We start from the raw sequence: 14,651 nt of genomic DNA, 5'->3' as shown, positions 1-14,651 counted from the left end.
TGGGACGGCCACCAGCCAACGCACCGCGCTGGTGGCAGGAGGTGCCATCTCTCCTCCTCTTCCAGTGCAAGAGCCTCTGGGGCAGCCAATGACGGATGTGCTTGGTGTCTCGGAGCATCATTTAGCCTCGTGGGTATCATCCCTGGGTTTTTGCGCCCTTGGAAAGCACTCGGTGATGCGGTAACAACCATCTCGCACTGCGGGCCAGAGCAGGGCTCCCGCTGCCCTGGACGGCCTCGGGAAATGGATTCTCAGGTTTCCTCGTTAGAAAAAAAACACGGCTGCGTGGTGGGGTCTCCCCTCGCGCGCTCTTTCGTCCAGGCTAGGGCTCGATCAGGTTATTAGCTGTGTTCCCAGATGAAACACTTCATTAAGAGGGAGCTGCAGGGGCTGTAAATAAATACTGGTAATTCAAGAAGATTTGGCCTCAATAATGCACTGGTGTTAGCTCTGAAATGGCAAATGACCACAGGAGAGGAGGGTCGGTGCCACCTTTGCTCCATCCAGGGCAGTGTGGGACCAGAGACCTGGAGCCGCTCTGTCTGTGCCCAGGCATCTGCTGCCTTCGGGTGCCCGGGAAACCCTCTGGTGCCGAAGCTTCCCCCGGCCCTTTCTGCTGTGATTGCATGGGAAGAGTTTTCTTCTCCTCCAAGCTGAAATTTTCCTTGCAGGAGTTCAGCAGACCTGGAGAATAATGTATTCCGTTCCTCTTCGCAAGCGGGTTTTTTTTCTGCGTTTGAAGGCTGTTATTATATCCCCTCCAGCCTTCTCTTCTCTAGACTAAACAACCCCTGCTCTTTCAAACTTTATTCCTAGGTCATGTTTTCTAGATGCAATTTTTTAGACAAATGTTTATTGCTGTCCTCTGAACTCACTGCGGTCAGGCTGGAGGGCTCCTGGCTGAGGCTTTATGGCCCCACAAAGGGGGGCGGCATCATTTTTGCAAGCTTTGAAAGACTTATCTGGGCCTAACCCCCCCTCCCCGATACTTTACACCTTCCATTGGTGTAAAAGTAAAGCTAGGCCTGGAGGTACCTTTGTGTTTTGTGTTGGTTAGAAGTCGCATCCTTGACCTGGTAACTGCTCTGGGCACCGTAAGAGCTGTGTGGAGCTCTCGGTATCTGCAGGGATGCTATAAAAGCACAGCTTTACTCCTGAGTGAGCAGAAGAAATCCTTCACTGCCACCGTGAGTAGGTAAAAAAATGCGTCCCTGGCCCGCGGCTTGCTGGGTCACTTGCTAGTGTGGCTTGCAAAAAAAAGGCTTCTTTTTTGCAGCCTGCCAAATCTGCCTGGGAAGATGCGTTTGGCCCTCTTGAAGGAGCGTTTCCCACCCTGCCATATGGGGAAATGAAGCCGTGGGGTCTCGGGGTGGCTTTGCTGCAGTCTCCCAAGCACGGGCTCTGTCGTGCCTTGAGCTCCGTGTGCTGGCTGCGGTGGTGTACGTGCTCCGTGCTGGAATTCCTCTTACAATCACCATTTTCCCAGCGATTCAAGATCTTAAAATGTGCATGCTTAATTATAATCAGGCCGTCTGGATGAACAACCACAAACATCCCCTGGACCTAATAATCGTTGATTAAATATTGTGTTCTGAGCATGAACTGTATGTGGATCGCAGGCTCCTGGTCTGAAATCGCCTCCCCCTGTGCAGACCAGGGCTTTGGAGAGGACAAGACAAAGCATTTGCGGTGTCTTCAAGGGGCTGGAGACCCCCATCCTGCACAAACCAAACCTGTGAAGCGCTGGCCCTGCCTTTCCAGGAGCCTCTCCCTAGATGCTCATTTTTATCCTTGCTGGATACAACCGGAGGGGAGAGGTGGCGGGGGCGGAGGGGGCCGACCCCGGCGGGTGCTGTTTGATGGGGCTCACCGTGCACCGGGGGCAAAGCACCAACGAGGTCAGCCCCTTTCAAACGATGCTGCCAAAATCCATCTGCTGATGCCGCAGAAGCATCCCGCGGCGTTTGGAGCTGTGTTCCTCTGCCGATGCTTGCTCTTATTGCAGAGCCGTGCCGGTCCTCCTAACGAAGGGTTGCATACATGTCACCGAGGGCTCATTTTCTTCAGTGTCAGCTATTGTCTGACAGATCTGATTAAGGCCACATTCGGCTGTCAGCGGCCATGATTCACGTTCGGATCAGCTCCGCTGGCAATCCTACTGTTATTCTGGCTATTCGGGAGGTCTTTGAGCATATTATTGAGTTGCTTTTCCTTCCTCGGGGGCTGCTGGGTTCCTCCGTGGTGGCACAGGGAGGGACATGGGGAGCAGTGCCTAAGGTGACAAATGGCATGACTGGGATGAAAGGCTTCTCCAGAAGGAGGTGGTGTGTGCGGGGAATCGCTCGCTGCCATGATGAGAGCGGGGAGTGCGGGCGGGCAGGTCCTCGGAGGGGACAGTTTCCAAAGGGTGGTCAGCAGGGTTGGGTTAGCTCGCTCGAGATCGGCGTGGCTTAGGGGGAAAAAAAAAAAAAAGGCATGAAGCTGGCTTGAAAACTGTGTCCTTTTCGAAACAAAAAATAGCTTTTCCTTTTATTTTAACCCAGCCTCTCCCTTTTCCTGCGGCGTTCAGGGATTGCCTTCCCTTTGCCTTCCTCTGTAATCATAAACTCCAGAAACATCCCCATTAGCAGCAGAAAAGCAAACGAGCAGAGAAATGGCTGCGGCGGCTGGGACTCGGGGAGCAAAGCCAAATCATGCGAGACCCAGCGGCGGTTTGTGCTCAAGCGCTGAAGCTCTCGGTGGTGCCACCGAGGGCAGGGTTTGGAAAACCTTGCCCATATTTGCAGGATCTGTTGATCTGTTTAAGGCTGAGTCCAAAGAAACCCTTGAAGCGGCTCGTAAGCAGGGTTAGTGACAGCAGCCCTTGTTCTTGTTCAGGTTTGGCAGGCAGCGGCTGATGCTGAAGGAGCTGAGCTCTCGATGAAATATAAGCAGCTTTTGTTACGGGGAAAAGAAGTTTATTCTTGAATTGCGGGTTGGGCTGTTTTGGTGGGGTTTTTTTTAAATTAATTTACAAAGTCATAAATTCTGGGTGATTGCATAAGGGCTGTGCGTCATGTTGAAAATCCTGCTGATGGTGCAGAGCTCTCCCCGTTCGGTCTGCACCGGGAGGCTGTCGGAGAGGGACGGGGAGAAGAGCGCCAAAGCAAACACTCTGCCTTTGATTTGGGATGAAATGGATTTCCTTTGAAATAGCTTGCAAAACACGTTGTCCTGAGCTTGCAATGCAAGCACTGACTGCTGGCAGTTGTCAAGCCAATGCGGAGATAGTCAGAAAATAGAAAACACCCAGAAAACGGGCCAAAGACTAGAGTTATGTGGGGTGCATTGAGTTTCTCATTGATGTCAGGTGCTGAGTGGACACTCCTCTGCTGCCAGGTGAAGGCTTTCTGGGCTGGAGAAGAGCACCTTGAAGGAGCTTTGGGCTGGAGGAGGGCACCTTGCAGGAGCTCTGGGCTGGAGGAGGGCACCTTGCAGGAGCTCTGGGCTGGAGGAGGGCACCTTGCAGGAGCTCTGGGCTGGAGGAGAGCACCTTGAAGGAGTTCTGGGCTGGAGGAGGGCACCTTGCAGGAGCTCTGGGCTGGAGGAAGAGCACCTTGCAGGAGTTCTGGGCTGGAGGAGGGCACCTTGCAGGAGCTCTGGGCTGGAGGAAGAGCACCTTGCAGGAGCTCTGGGCTGGAGGAGAGCACCTTGCAGGAGCGCAGGGGTGGCTGGCACATGGGAGAGACCCGGTGGGCCACCCTCCCTAGCAGGGCAGCCAACGTGCAGCTCCGTGGCTATCTGCAGGGATAGCCTGTCCCTCCTGCCATCCCGCTGCTTACAGAGAGCTCCAGCAGACCCTTTGGGGCTTGGGTGTTTCCTTGCCTCCTGGGAAACCCAACTGCATGCACATGGCCAAGGGTGCCCCAAGGTGTCATTCTGGGGACCTGTGTGGTGCAGCATGGTGACAAGCCTGAATTAGTCAGTGGCCCTGTTTTCAGCTGCCCCTGACATTGTTCAGTCCTTCAAAACATGTCGTCGTTGCACAAGGTGTGGGTGCGGGATCATGGCACCCTAGTTATCTCAGCGTGCAGGAGGCCTCAGGTTACCTCTGACGCATGGTTTCTCACTGGCATCGCTAGTTATTCCTATCAAGTCACAGACAGCGTAGACATATGGGGAGGGAAGTCGTGAAAAGCAACTTGGAGTCCAACTCAAAACACCTTAAATTGGTGTGATTTCCCCAAAGGAGGAACTGCCTGCTGTTTTAAAAAAAAAATTAAAAATCATCCTCTTGAAAGGGCTCTTCAGGACAGCATCTAAACCACTGAGTTATTTTTTAAAGCAAAAGTCTCAGGCTAAAACCAGCCTCCTCCCTGTCTATCTCTGCTGATAGAAAATTCTCATTCCTAACTCTCTTTTTTTCCTCCCTTTGCCTTTTCCCTGCAAAGGCCTCTCGGCAGACGGTGGAGCCAAGCGCCAGGAGCATCTCTCCAGGTTCTCCATGCCTGACCTGAGCAAAGACTCGGGCATGAACGTCTCAGAGAAGATGAGCAACATGGGGACGCTGAACTCCTCCGTGCAATTCCGAAGCGCCGAGTCGGTGCGCAGCCTGCTGTCGGTGCAGCAGTACCAGGACATGGAGCCCAACCTGCACGACCTGGCCAGCCCCCTCGGGTACCGAGAGCGGCCGTCGCACGGGCGGCTGCACCAGAGCTTTGACTATGGTAGCGGGGTGGCTGGGGGCAAGCTGGGGGTGCAGGAGGGCCCAAGACATGCCCCCATGAGCGAGCGCACGCGCCGGCGAACTAACCTCCGGGATGACGACCGGCATTACCGCCCGCACCGGCCCCGGCGGTCTCGACGTTCCCGGTCGGATAACGCCCTGCACCTGGCCAGCGAGCAGTGCTGCCGGCTGAAGGAGAGACCCTCGCTGCGAGCCAGGGAAGACTACGACCAGTTCATGCACCAGAGGAGCTGCAGAGAGACGGTGGAGCAGGGTCCCCGCAGGGACATCTATGGCCACTGTCCCCGGACGGTGTCGGATCTCGCCTTGCAGAACCACTTGGGCGAGAGATGGGGGCCCTACTTCGCCGAATACGACTGGTGTTCGACCTGCTCCTCTTCTTCGGAGTCCGACAACGAGGGCTATTTCCTCGGGGAGCCGATTCCCCAGCCCGCCCGCCTCCGGTACGTGACCAGCGAGGAGCTCCTGCACAAGTACGGCTCGTACAGCATGCCCAAGTCCTCCACGCTGGGTGGCAGGGGACAGTTGCACAGCCGGAAAAGACAGAAGAGCAAAAACTGTATCATATCCTAATGGCATCCTTGCCGGGCACCTTGGGAGAGAATGTAAATTAACTCACAAACTTGCACTGTTTTAGATCCTGTAAGCGCTTTTATTGTAACAAAAAAAGACCCGAAGAGTAGGGATTTGTAAGAAGGTTGTAGACTGGCTTCTATAAATAGTCATAATCCTGGGCACGGTGAATATATTTTGCACATCTTACTTTGGAGAAAAGAAAACAAAAAAGTTCACTTTAGCCTGTAATATTTACCCAGTAGTTTTAACTCTTTCTCCCAAATACTGCCAACCTTTAGAGTTCTGTTTGTCCGTACGTTGTGGTTACCACCGTTGACTCTCAGCATCAGTTTGCCGGTAGCTTTTGCTTTCCACCACGTTTTTTGTTTTCCACGGGCCATGTTGGTAGGTCATTTGTCTCTCTCGGACAGTGTGGGAGCCTAAGTTATTTCCGTGATCGTTGTAAATGCAATGTAAATGAGAGTTTGGAGAAAATATTTTTGTATTTTGTAATATCAGAGGAATTTCTATATCTTAGGAGTCACTGGGAAAATGCATGCACATTCGGAATTGTTTTCAGCCAGAGCTAATCAAACAGTACTTTGGACACACACACCCCTCCTTTTCCATTTCATCATCAAATTTCTTAAGCATATCAGTGAGAGTTTGAGTTGTCATTTGTTTGGAGGGTTGGTTGTTTGGTTTTTTTTTTAAACCCTGTTTTCTGTTTGTTTGTTTCATTCCTGGTAAATAAAGAGAACATTTTCCAATTCATTAAATCTCGAAGAGGCCTCGGTAGCATTTTGAAGTCTGCTCGTGCCTGTGGTTTTCAGGTACGCTCCATCAGTCAGACACAAGAATCCTGACAGCTGCGAAAGGGACCTTTTTTTTTTTTTTTTTTTAATTATTATTAAATAGGAAAGAACAGAACTACCATATGTCTGCAACGTTGTACATGACCAAAGCCAGAGAAGGAATTTCACACCTCTGTAGAGAACGCTGAAGTTACTAAACGTTGAACTATTATTTGGAGTAAATAAAAGTGTAAATGGTGCAATTGTGTGATGTCAGCATGACGTTGTTTTGAATATAGACTTGTCTTATGGTGCTCTAGTCTCCTGGGTTATGTTAACTGCTGTTCATTACCAAGTGGAAGTCTCAATATTGCCTACTGCCTAACCATGTACGAGAACGACTGCGACCTGCTCCCGGCGGGCCCGAGCCTGCCCTTGGCCGGTGGCCCAGGGGGGGCTGGTGGCCCAGGTGGGCTCAGCCCCTGCCCGCGGAGCTGGGACAGCCCCCCCCTGCAGCAGAGGGGTCTATAAATAGGGCTCAGCTGTATTGTATTATGGTGGATGTGAGTTTGTTCTCTGTATGCATTAAACCATTGGGGTTCTGCCGTCGCCCGCGCATCCCGGCGGATGCACCGGAGGGTTGCAAAACCGATGGCGGCTTCTCCCGCTGCTTCCCGGGAAGGAGCAGGTTTGCAAACGGGGCTCTCGGCACCCAAAGGTGCAGGTTGGCGCCTGAGGGTCTTGAGATAAACCTGGGCTTTGAGCCGCGAGGAGGGCTGAGAGGTTTAACGGGCTGCATCGCCCCTCGCCCCACACGCTGCCCCTGCGGGAGGGGGGGTCGGCGGGGGCGCCCCGATGCCTACTGAAAGCAGCAGACGCAGAAAAAAAAAAATAATAAAAAAAAAAATCTTGAAGATGGATGTCTCCATACCACAGACTATTGCTAGGAAATTTTTTTGTTGTTTGTAAAGGACAATGTGATAATTATTATGCCTTTAAAAAGAAAAACAAAACAAAAAAGAAATTACACTTAAGTATATTTAAAAAAAAATGTTTTTTCCAGTTGGAATAAATGGAAGTATTCATCCAAAGGGAAGTCTCTCGTGTATGTTTTTTTGCTTTTAAGGAGCGTTGGTTAATTGTGAGTAGAAAACTTGATTTTTATTTAGCTGGTCTTGCAATAAAAGCACAAGAACCAGCTCAGCCCCGTCCCTGACGTGGTTTCAGTGGGCAGGAAAAGCCGACAGAGGAGCATCTCCTGCACACCACGCGCCTTCCCCGGCACTGGTCACCCGCACCCATTTTTTGGTGTTTAAAAAGCCAAGTCTTCACCTGGTGTAAGCCGGCGCAGCTCAGCCCAGATCCCTGGCGAGCCTCTGGTTTACGGTGGGGGGGGCTTCGACCTGTAATTTATAAATAACAGCCTTTTTCTTTGAAAGATCACAGATCTTTCCATGTTTTCCAAAACAGACCTGGTTAAATCGGGTAGGGTTATTGCTTTCAGCGACAAGTATGACACTATAACTACAGGTTATTATATAATTGGCGTTTAATATGTACAATTTAATTCATTGTCAGTGATTAAAAGCACAATGAATGTTGTCTGTCAGCTCCGGTACAGCTGAGCTGCTCTTTGTACAGCGGGAGCCTGAATCACTCGGCAAATGGTAAAAAAAACCTAATCCCCAGCCTTTCCCCTTTCAGTGCTTGCTGCCTCTCCCCAGGGGGAACTTAACAAGCTTTAAAGACTTCTTGCAACACCTTTTCCCGTGCAATTTTGTACCAAAATCCAGGGCCCGGTGCTCCCTCCCGCATGGGGCGATGTCGCTGCTGGGAAGCAGCTCTTCAAAAGCCGCTGTTTCTCACCGGGGAGCATCTCTGCGGCCCTGCGGAGCGCTGGTGTGCGACCCAGCTTTAACACAACGCTGGAATCGGGAGAGCCAGGCAAAAAAATGGGGGGAGAAGAGTCTCTCTGGTGATGCTCCCCTCTGCCGGGCCCTTCCCCAGCATTACAAAAAGGTCTCCGGTCACATTTTGTAAGACAGACGGTGCTGGCAAAATAACAAGTCAATACAAATTTCAGCAATAAAAGTGCAAATGCAGCTTCCAAACCTTTTTTATTTTTCATATGGGCTCCAGAAGTCCCATATACTTCAAGACACATGGTTTAAAAAAAAAAAAAAAAGGCATTTTTTTTCCCTAGCCCATTTGAGGTATGAGATTAACCGTTTCTGACAAACCCACTGAGCTTGAGGGATGGAGCTATGAGTCTGTAAAATTTTGCTCCGTCTCCATCTGGCCCCGCTGGTTTCCCTCTCTGTGCTCCGGGCGCGGGTGCCAGCGCCCCGTGGGAGCGGGGAGCATGGACAGCCCTTCTCTTTCCCGTCTCCGAGAACCCAGTACAGGGGACACCACCTGAAGCTCGGGATGAGTGTCAGCAGGTCCGGTTTCCCGGAGGGGAGGGACCGGGCACCGTGCTGGGGTCACCGTTTGGTCACTGTGAAGCCTTTTGCTGGCGCCCTGGACAGCTGTGTCGCCAGAGTTAGCCTGGCACACGGCCAATGGTGCTTAAACAAAATTATAGAATCTGATCAGGTTTATTGCTGCCACAGTTTTCTGCCAAAAAAGAATGTTTGGGGTTTCCCTCCCCCCCCCCCCCCCTTTTTCCCCTAAAAAAGTCCTTGGCAAGGCCCAGCCCGTGTGACCCCAGGGGACTGAGTGGTACCCTGGCCATCCCACCGTAGCCACGCGATGCTGGCCGTGGCTTTGCAAGGCGCAGGGCTGCCTCCCACGAGCTGGTCCCGAGGACACGGACACACAACCCTTCAGCAGCTGTTGCCTCCGTTGCAGAGCCGACATCCGCAGCCCATGCTTGGCCGCAGCCCGGACGGCAGCGGGAGCACAGCATCCTTCATGTCCAGTCTCCCCAGCAGGCCGGGGGGGGAACTCAGTAAAGCCCCTGCAACACCCCAGACTGGGCAGCATGTTGGCCCAAAAGCCACTGGAGCTGTGCAGGGAAGCTTGCAGCACATTGAGGGTTTTTTTTTTTTTTTTTTTGGGAAGCCAAAAGCCACACAGCCTTGAACCCGTGCAGATAAATTATAATCAGATGAGCAGAGCCTCTGTGGAAAGACACAGCGATGGGAAGTATGAGGTTAGAAATAACCAGAAGCACCCCGAGCTGGAAATGGTTATACACAGATAATCCCTTAGTTGCGAATGGCCCAAGTGGCTCTGGCTACGCCACCCCTGCCGAGCTCGAGGGTGCAAGCAGCCCGCGCTGCCGGCGGCTTTGAACACCCAGTTGCTCACGAAGCAGTGCCTACATGCAGCTTAAAGACAGCAATGGTGGTTTAATTAATGAGAGCACTTAGATGAAGGCTGAGGGCTGCTGAGAAACAGGCGTGCACTTAGCATCCCAACTGACCGCCCCGGCAGCACCAACCCTGGCACTGCTCTGCCGCTGCTGCCCCCGCTCCCCGGCCCCCTCCCCAGCTAATCCGGGCTCCTGGGCTGGGAGCTGCGTGTTATCTGATGAACTTTGCTCCTTCAGGCTTAAAAAAAGATCCCTGTTCCTTGCATTTACATACAATTATGCTATTCTTGAAATCTAGGCTGTCCTCATTCTCCCGGAGATTATCTGTCACCTATTAGATGACCATCCTCCACGGCCAGGCAAAGCTCATTAGCCAAGAACAATTTCAGAGGACTTTATTTAAAAGATTATCTTTTTTTTTTATGCAACACATTCTCAACCTAGATCCTTATTTAGGAATTCAGCTCCTGTTGGAGTACAAGGGGAACTGGTGACCGAGGATGCTCAGGGCCATGAACAAGTCACTAGAGAGATGTTTCCAAAAGCGTCCACAAGTCGTGACATATCAGTGCATTTATAAACTGTACCCAATAATAACATAGTTTTCTTGTAAAGACTGGATCTTTATTCAGGTTTCACCTCTCCATGTCCCACGAGGAGCTGCCAAGCCCACCACCTTCCACCGCCCTGCCGGGACACCCAGAGACACCGCAGCCGAGAGCCGACCCTTTTCCACCACACATGAGTTCTCCATCCTGGCCACTTCCAGTATCCATTTTCTGAGTTACAGCGGCAGGGTTGGATCAGCTCCCTTCGCTTTTCTGAGTGTGAGATTGCACCTTTCCGTTCCTTTTTTAAATTGGCTGTGGACAAACACGGACCGGCTGAAGGCTGGCAGCTCTGAGCCAGAGGGTTCGCCATACAGGTATTATTTTTTTTTTTTGCTTTGGAGACTCATACTGGCACCCGCCTGAGTCTCCCTTGGGAAAGCCCTTCTCATTTTCCACAATTTCAATATTTCTATTTCAATATTTCACAATGCTGAAAGAAAGAAAAAATAATAAATTAAAAGGCTTTTATTGCCAGGCAGGTACTGCTAGATGCTGACATTTTGTTAGCCAGCAAGGCACTGTAATAGTCACGCCTAGTGCCAAGAATGCCTCTCTGGATCGCTGAGTAGGAAAAAAAAAAAAAGAAAATTTAAATTATTTGAGTTTGCTGCCTCTGCCCATCGACACTGGACTCCAGCGGTGTGCAACGTGCCTTCCTCCATGTAACTGCAGCAGCTTCATCTGCCTCCAGGCTTCATCCTCGCCTGGGAGGAGCGGGGGACGGCAGGTCTCAGGCTTAACCCACCTGATGGCACACTGTCCCTTAGCTCGGTGACCAAAGGCCCCTCATCTACGGCTCCACCTTTCTGCTTCTTCACGTCTTACTAAAAACTCAGCAAATTACCAGCCTCCCTGGTTTAGGCAAGCCCAGTCATTTGCTAAAGCATTCTCAGGAGAGTTTTCCCGTTTGTAAAAGCAAATATTTATATCTGCTGCGCTCTTGGAGGCTCTGGATACGCTCAACTCTTAAGGCAAGATTTGGCTGAAAGAGCTGATTTATTAAAATGGATAAACAAAGCCCTGTGAAGCAAGTTAATTCAGTCTAAATAAAGCATTAAGCTGTGAAGAGCGCACATCAGATCACAGTATATACATACATACTCATCTACGTATACACACATATATAATTCATACAATCAAATACGCAGTCCTCTGGCCTGGGATCCCATATCAACATCCCCCCAGGAGAAAGCTAGCCCCGAGCCAGGCTATATGTATATTAGGCAACGTATATATTAGTACATGCCTTGATTTTTAATAAATCCTCTCCCACCCCAGCCGCAGCGACCCCTTCAGCTGCCGGCCCTGCTGGTGTGCCGTGCCTCAGTTTCCCCATCTCCAAATCTCCACCGCAATGATGCTTTTACCGACCAGGAGCTTGAAAACCTTGGGTGAGGGAGGCTGCCAAAATAGCTCTAATTTAAACCAGTGGCTCTGGCTGAGGGTTTGAGCCAGTTTTGTTGGCACCTGGGTGTGAGCAGGCTCAGGCCCCCGCCCCGGCCGTGGCTCGTTTCCCATTGACACAACCCTCCCTTAGATCCTCGCTGCTCGAAAGCGCTCGCTTCAGCTGTATACAAGATGATTGTTTTTTTTTCTTCTTTTCTGTAAGTCGGGCTTTAATTGTCAATTATTTGCTCATGAGTACTCTTTTATGGCTGATGCTGGAGCAGACTCAAGCAGTTTTTATTTTGGTACTTGGTTTAATTAGCTTTTTTGGAAGAGCGAGGCAGGGCAGAGATCCATTCTTGCTGCTCATCACATATTCATTATTTACATTTTTCAGTATCCCAAGTAACTCAGCACAGAAAACAAATAAATGAAGGCTGAAACACATACAAAACATCTGGAGACGCTGCAATTCCGTAATTATAACGGCTCATTCTCAATGCACAAGGGCTCCGCCGAGTGCCTGGTGGAAAGGCCATTAATATATTGGCCTGACGGAGATCTTTGCTGTCGGGCTGGATGCTTTCAGATGAGCTCCACCCCCCCAAGCCCGGCCCCGTCCTCCCGTCCCAGTCGGGTCTCATGTTGACTCACCGCCAAAAGCCAAAACAGCAGAATTTCTGGTTGGTGTTGGGCGGCAGCAGGCTCTGGAGCTCTTGGCCCACAACAGTAAATACAGCTGGTCAGATTAGGGCTGCTGAATAATTTATGTGATGACTCTTCAAAATAGTAAATCCCCCCCCCCCCGCAGCCCACTCCATCCTTCATCAGCTCATGTGGCTGGTGAGCAGGTCATGAATATTTAGCAAGTTTTACTAAATTCATAAGCCCTTGTAAAAACAGTTTAAAAACGCCGAGTGACACGTTTGCGTATCACACCGCGCGCCGTTCACACGGCTACAGGGGAGGAAACAGGAGCTGGGCAAAGCTGCTGCAACATCTTCATGGTTTGGCCCAAAATTTGTAAGGCCAACAGATGCACTGCTGCCCTGTGCCCTCCCTGCAGCTCCATGTCCCCCCCCCGCCCGGCTTGCCTGCTGCAGAGGAGTTAAATTAAAACCTTCCTTTTGGGCAAAACATAGGCGAAATGGTAATTTTTCATGTGCCAGGGGAGGCCAGACCCCCACACGACAGTGTCTGCGAATGTGGGGGGCTCTCAGCACACCCCTCCAGAGGTGCTGGTATGGCTCCAGCCTGGGGGGGGTCTCACTGGCTCATCCCTGGGAGGGAAAGGGAAGGGGAAAGGGGAAGGGGAAAGGGAAAGGAAAAGGAAAAGGAAAAGGAGAAAGGGAAAAAGGAAAAGGGAAAGAGGGAAAGGGAGAAAGGGAAAGGGGGGAAAGGAAATGGAAATGGAAAAGGGAAAAAGGAAAGGGAAAAGGGGAAAAAGGAAAGGGGGAAAGGGCAAAAGGAAAAAGGCAAAGGCAAAAGGAAAAAAGGAAAGAGGCAAAGGAAAAGGAAAAATGAGGAAAGGAGAAAGGAGAAAGAGGAAAAGGGAAAGGGAAAAGGGAAAGGGAAATGGAAATGAAAAAAAAGGAAAAGGGCAAAGACAAAAGGAAAAAAGGAAAAGGAACAGCAAAAAGGGAAAGGGGAACAAAAGGAGAAAGGAGAAAGGAAAAAGGAAAATGGAAAAAGGAAAAAGGAAAATGGAAAAAGGAAAAAGAAAAAAAAAGGAAAAAAGGAAAAGGGGAAGGGGAAAAGGAAGGGGGAAGGGGAAAGGAATGGGGGAAAGGGGAAAAGGGGAACAGCAAAGGAGAAGGGAAAGGGGATGGGGAAGGGAAGAAGCTCTCCCCCAAGCTGGGTACGCCGCAGGGCGGTGGGCAGCCCCCGGGGCAGGGGCAGCAGAACATCTCCCGCAGGAGCAGCCTGCCCTGTTCCGCAGCCGCCTCTGCTGCCAAGGGGCTTCCAGCAGCCTATTTCGGAATTGGCAACGATGGGCGCGAGCGCGCCTGCCTGCACCACCTGGCCCAGTCGTGACAGCGGAGGGTTTTGCTCAGAGGAAGCAAATCTTTGCATATTTATGAACGTAATCGTTTACGGCGAAAGATACAAAGAGAGGACGTTGATTTTGGATGCACGGAGAACTGGAGCACACAAGCATCGCTCCCCATGGGGGCTTTAGTGCAGCCCCAGAGATCGCTGCCTTTAATGCTCCTTGCTTGTTAACAGCCAGCAGAGTGCCGGGAGAGCCTCTCTGGGGGGGGGGAAGGTGAAAATCTCCCTGTATCACTTTCATAATTTGGAGTTTCAAACTAATGTTGACGCGAACGTCATCATTTCTGAGCATCCGCTGGGCTGAGGGAGTAAAATTCCTTTTATTCGTCTCAAGTGTCAGGATTTGCAAGCGCAAGAAATTTTCAAGTGCTTGTCTAGGTCCCTGTTTGTATGCAAATGATGTTGTAACATTTCTTAGACTGAAAGACCTGATTTTAGCTAGCATCAGTCAAAGCATCTGTCAGCCTTGTCAGAAAAGAAATACTGCAATTCTTTCAGGTCAAAACAAGCCAAAATTATTACTAGAATACCGAGGCAGTTTAAAGACATGAAGAGTAAAATGAAAATTGTTCAAAGCCATTTTTCCTTTCAATGAAGCTTTAATTTTTACTTTCCTTCCATATGTAAAGGAAATTCTCTTCACAGGTGACAAAATCTGTAACATCAAATCATTCAGTGCAATACTCCAGGTCTCCGTTAAGTGGGCAGTGAGCAGTCTTGGGTTCAATCACACGTACAGGAGGAAACTGGGATGAGGAATGAACCAAATGGGCAAAAATAATAGAAAATTAGGCAGCGGCTTGTGCCAAGGCTTGGAGGCAACGAGCGAGGCTCCGACATCAAACACTTGCAGGGATGCTGTAAGCGCCAAGTGCTCGGCGTCCTCTCCAGGAGATAAGTCCTCCCTCCAGAGAGAAAACCATGACACTGTCCCTGCGCATGTGGGCTCTGGAGGTCTGAGGGTTTGATCGTGGTAAAAATAAAAAGGGCTGATGCTCACAGGAACACTTTTCCCTCGGTGTGACCTGGGCCCGTCTCTTGGCGAGACAACCAGAGCATCCTCCGTGTGGCTGGAAGTGGAAAACACTCATTAGCAAGCCCAAATCTGCTTGCGTGAAGCAATCTTTCTCAGCAGCAGGACTTCTGCTTCCTAATGAAAATGATTTTTTAATCACCTGCTGGAGAGCTCGCAGTGTTCCCCCCGATCCCTG

At 50.7% G+C, this 14,651-nt stretch overlaps 1 protein-coding gene across 3 annotated transcripts in view; it reads left to right on the top strand.

The window, feature by feature from the left end:
- The window catches only part of PRICKLE2 (prickle planar cell polarity protein 2), a 111,084-nt gene extending 102,672 nt beyond the window's left edge, over window positions 1-8,412 (top strand). For all 3 annotated transcript variants that reach the window (XM_074602588.1, XM_074602589.1, XM_074602590.1), the window contains one exon: window positions 4,431-8,412. In XM_074602588.1, coding sequence (XP_074458689.1) covers window positions 4,431-5,299 — 869 coding nt within the window. In that variant the 3' untranslated portion in view covers window positions 5,300-8,412. The remainder of the gene's footprint in view (window positions 1-4,430) is intronic.
- Window positions 8,413-14,651: the final 6,239 nt, after the last annotated feature.

The sequence above is a fragment of the Larus michahellis genome, chromosome 10 (genome assembly GCF_964199755.1).
Source record: "Larus michahellis chromosome 10, bLarMic1.1, whole genome shotgun sequence".
NCBI classification, from domain to species: domain Eukaryota; kingdom Metazoa; phylum Chordata; class Aves; order Charadriiformes; family Laridae; genus Larus; species Larus michahellis.
The sequence above is the reverse complement of the archived record's forward strand: the minus strand, read 5'-3'. Positions and strand labels throughout refer to the sequence as shown.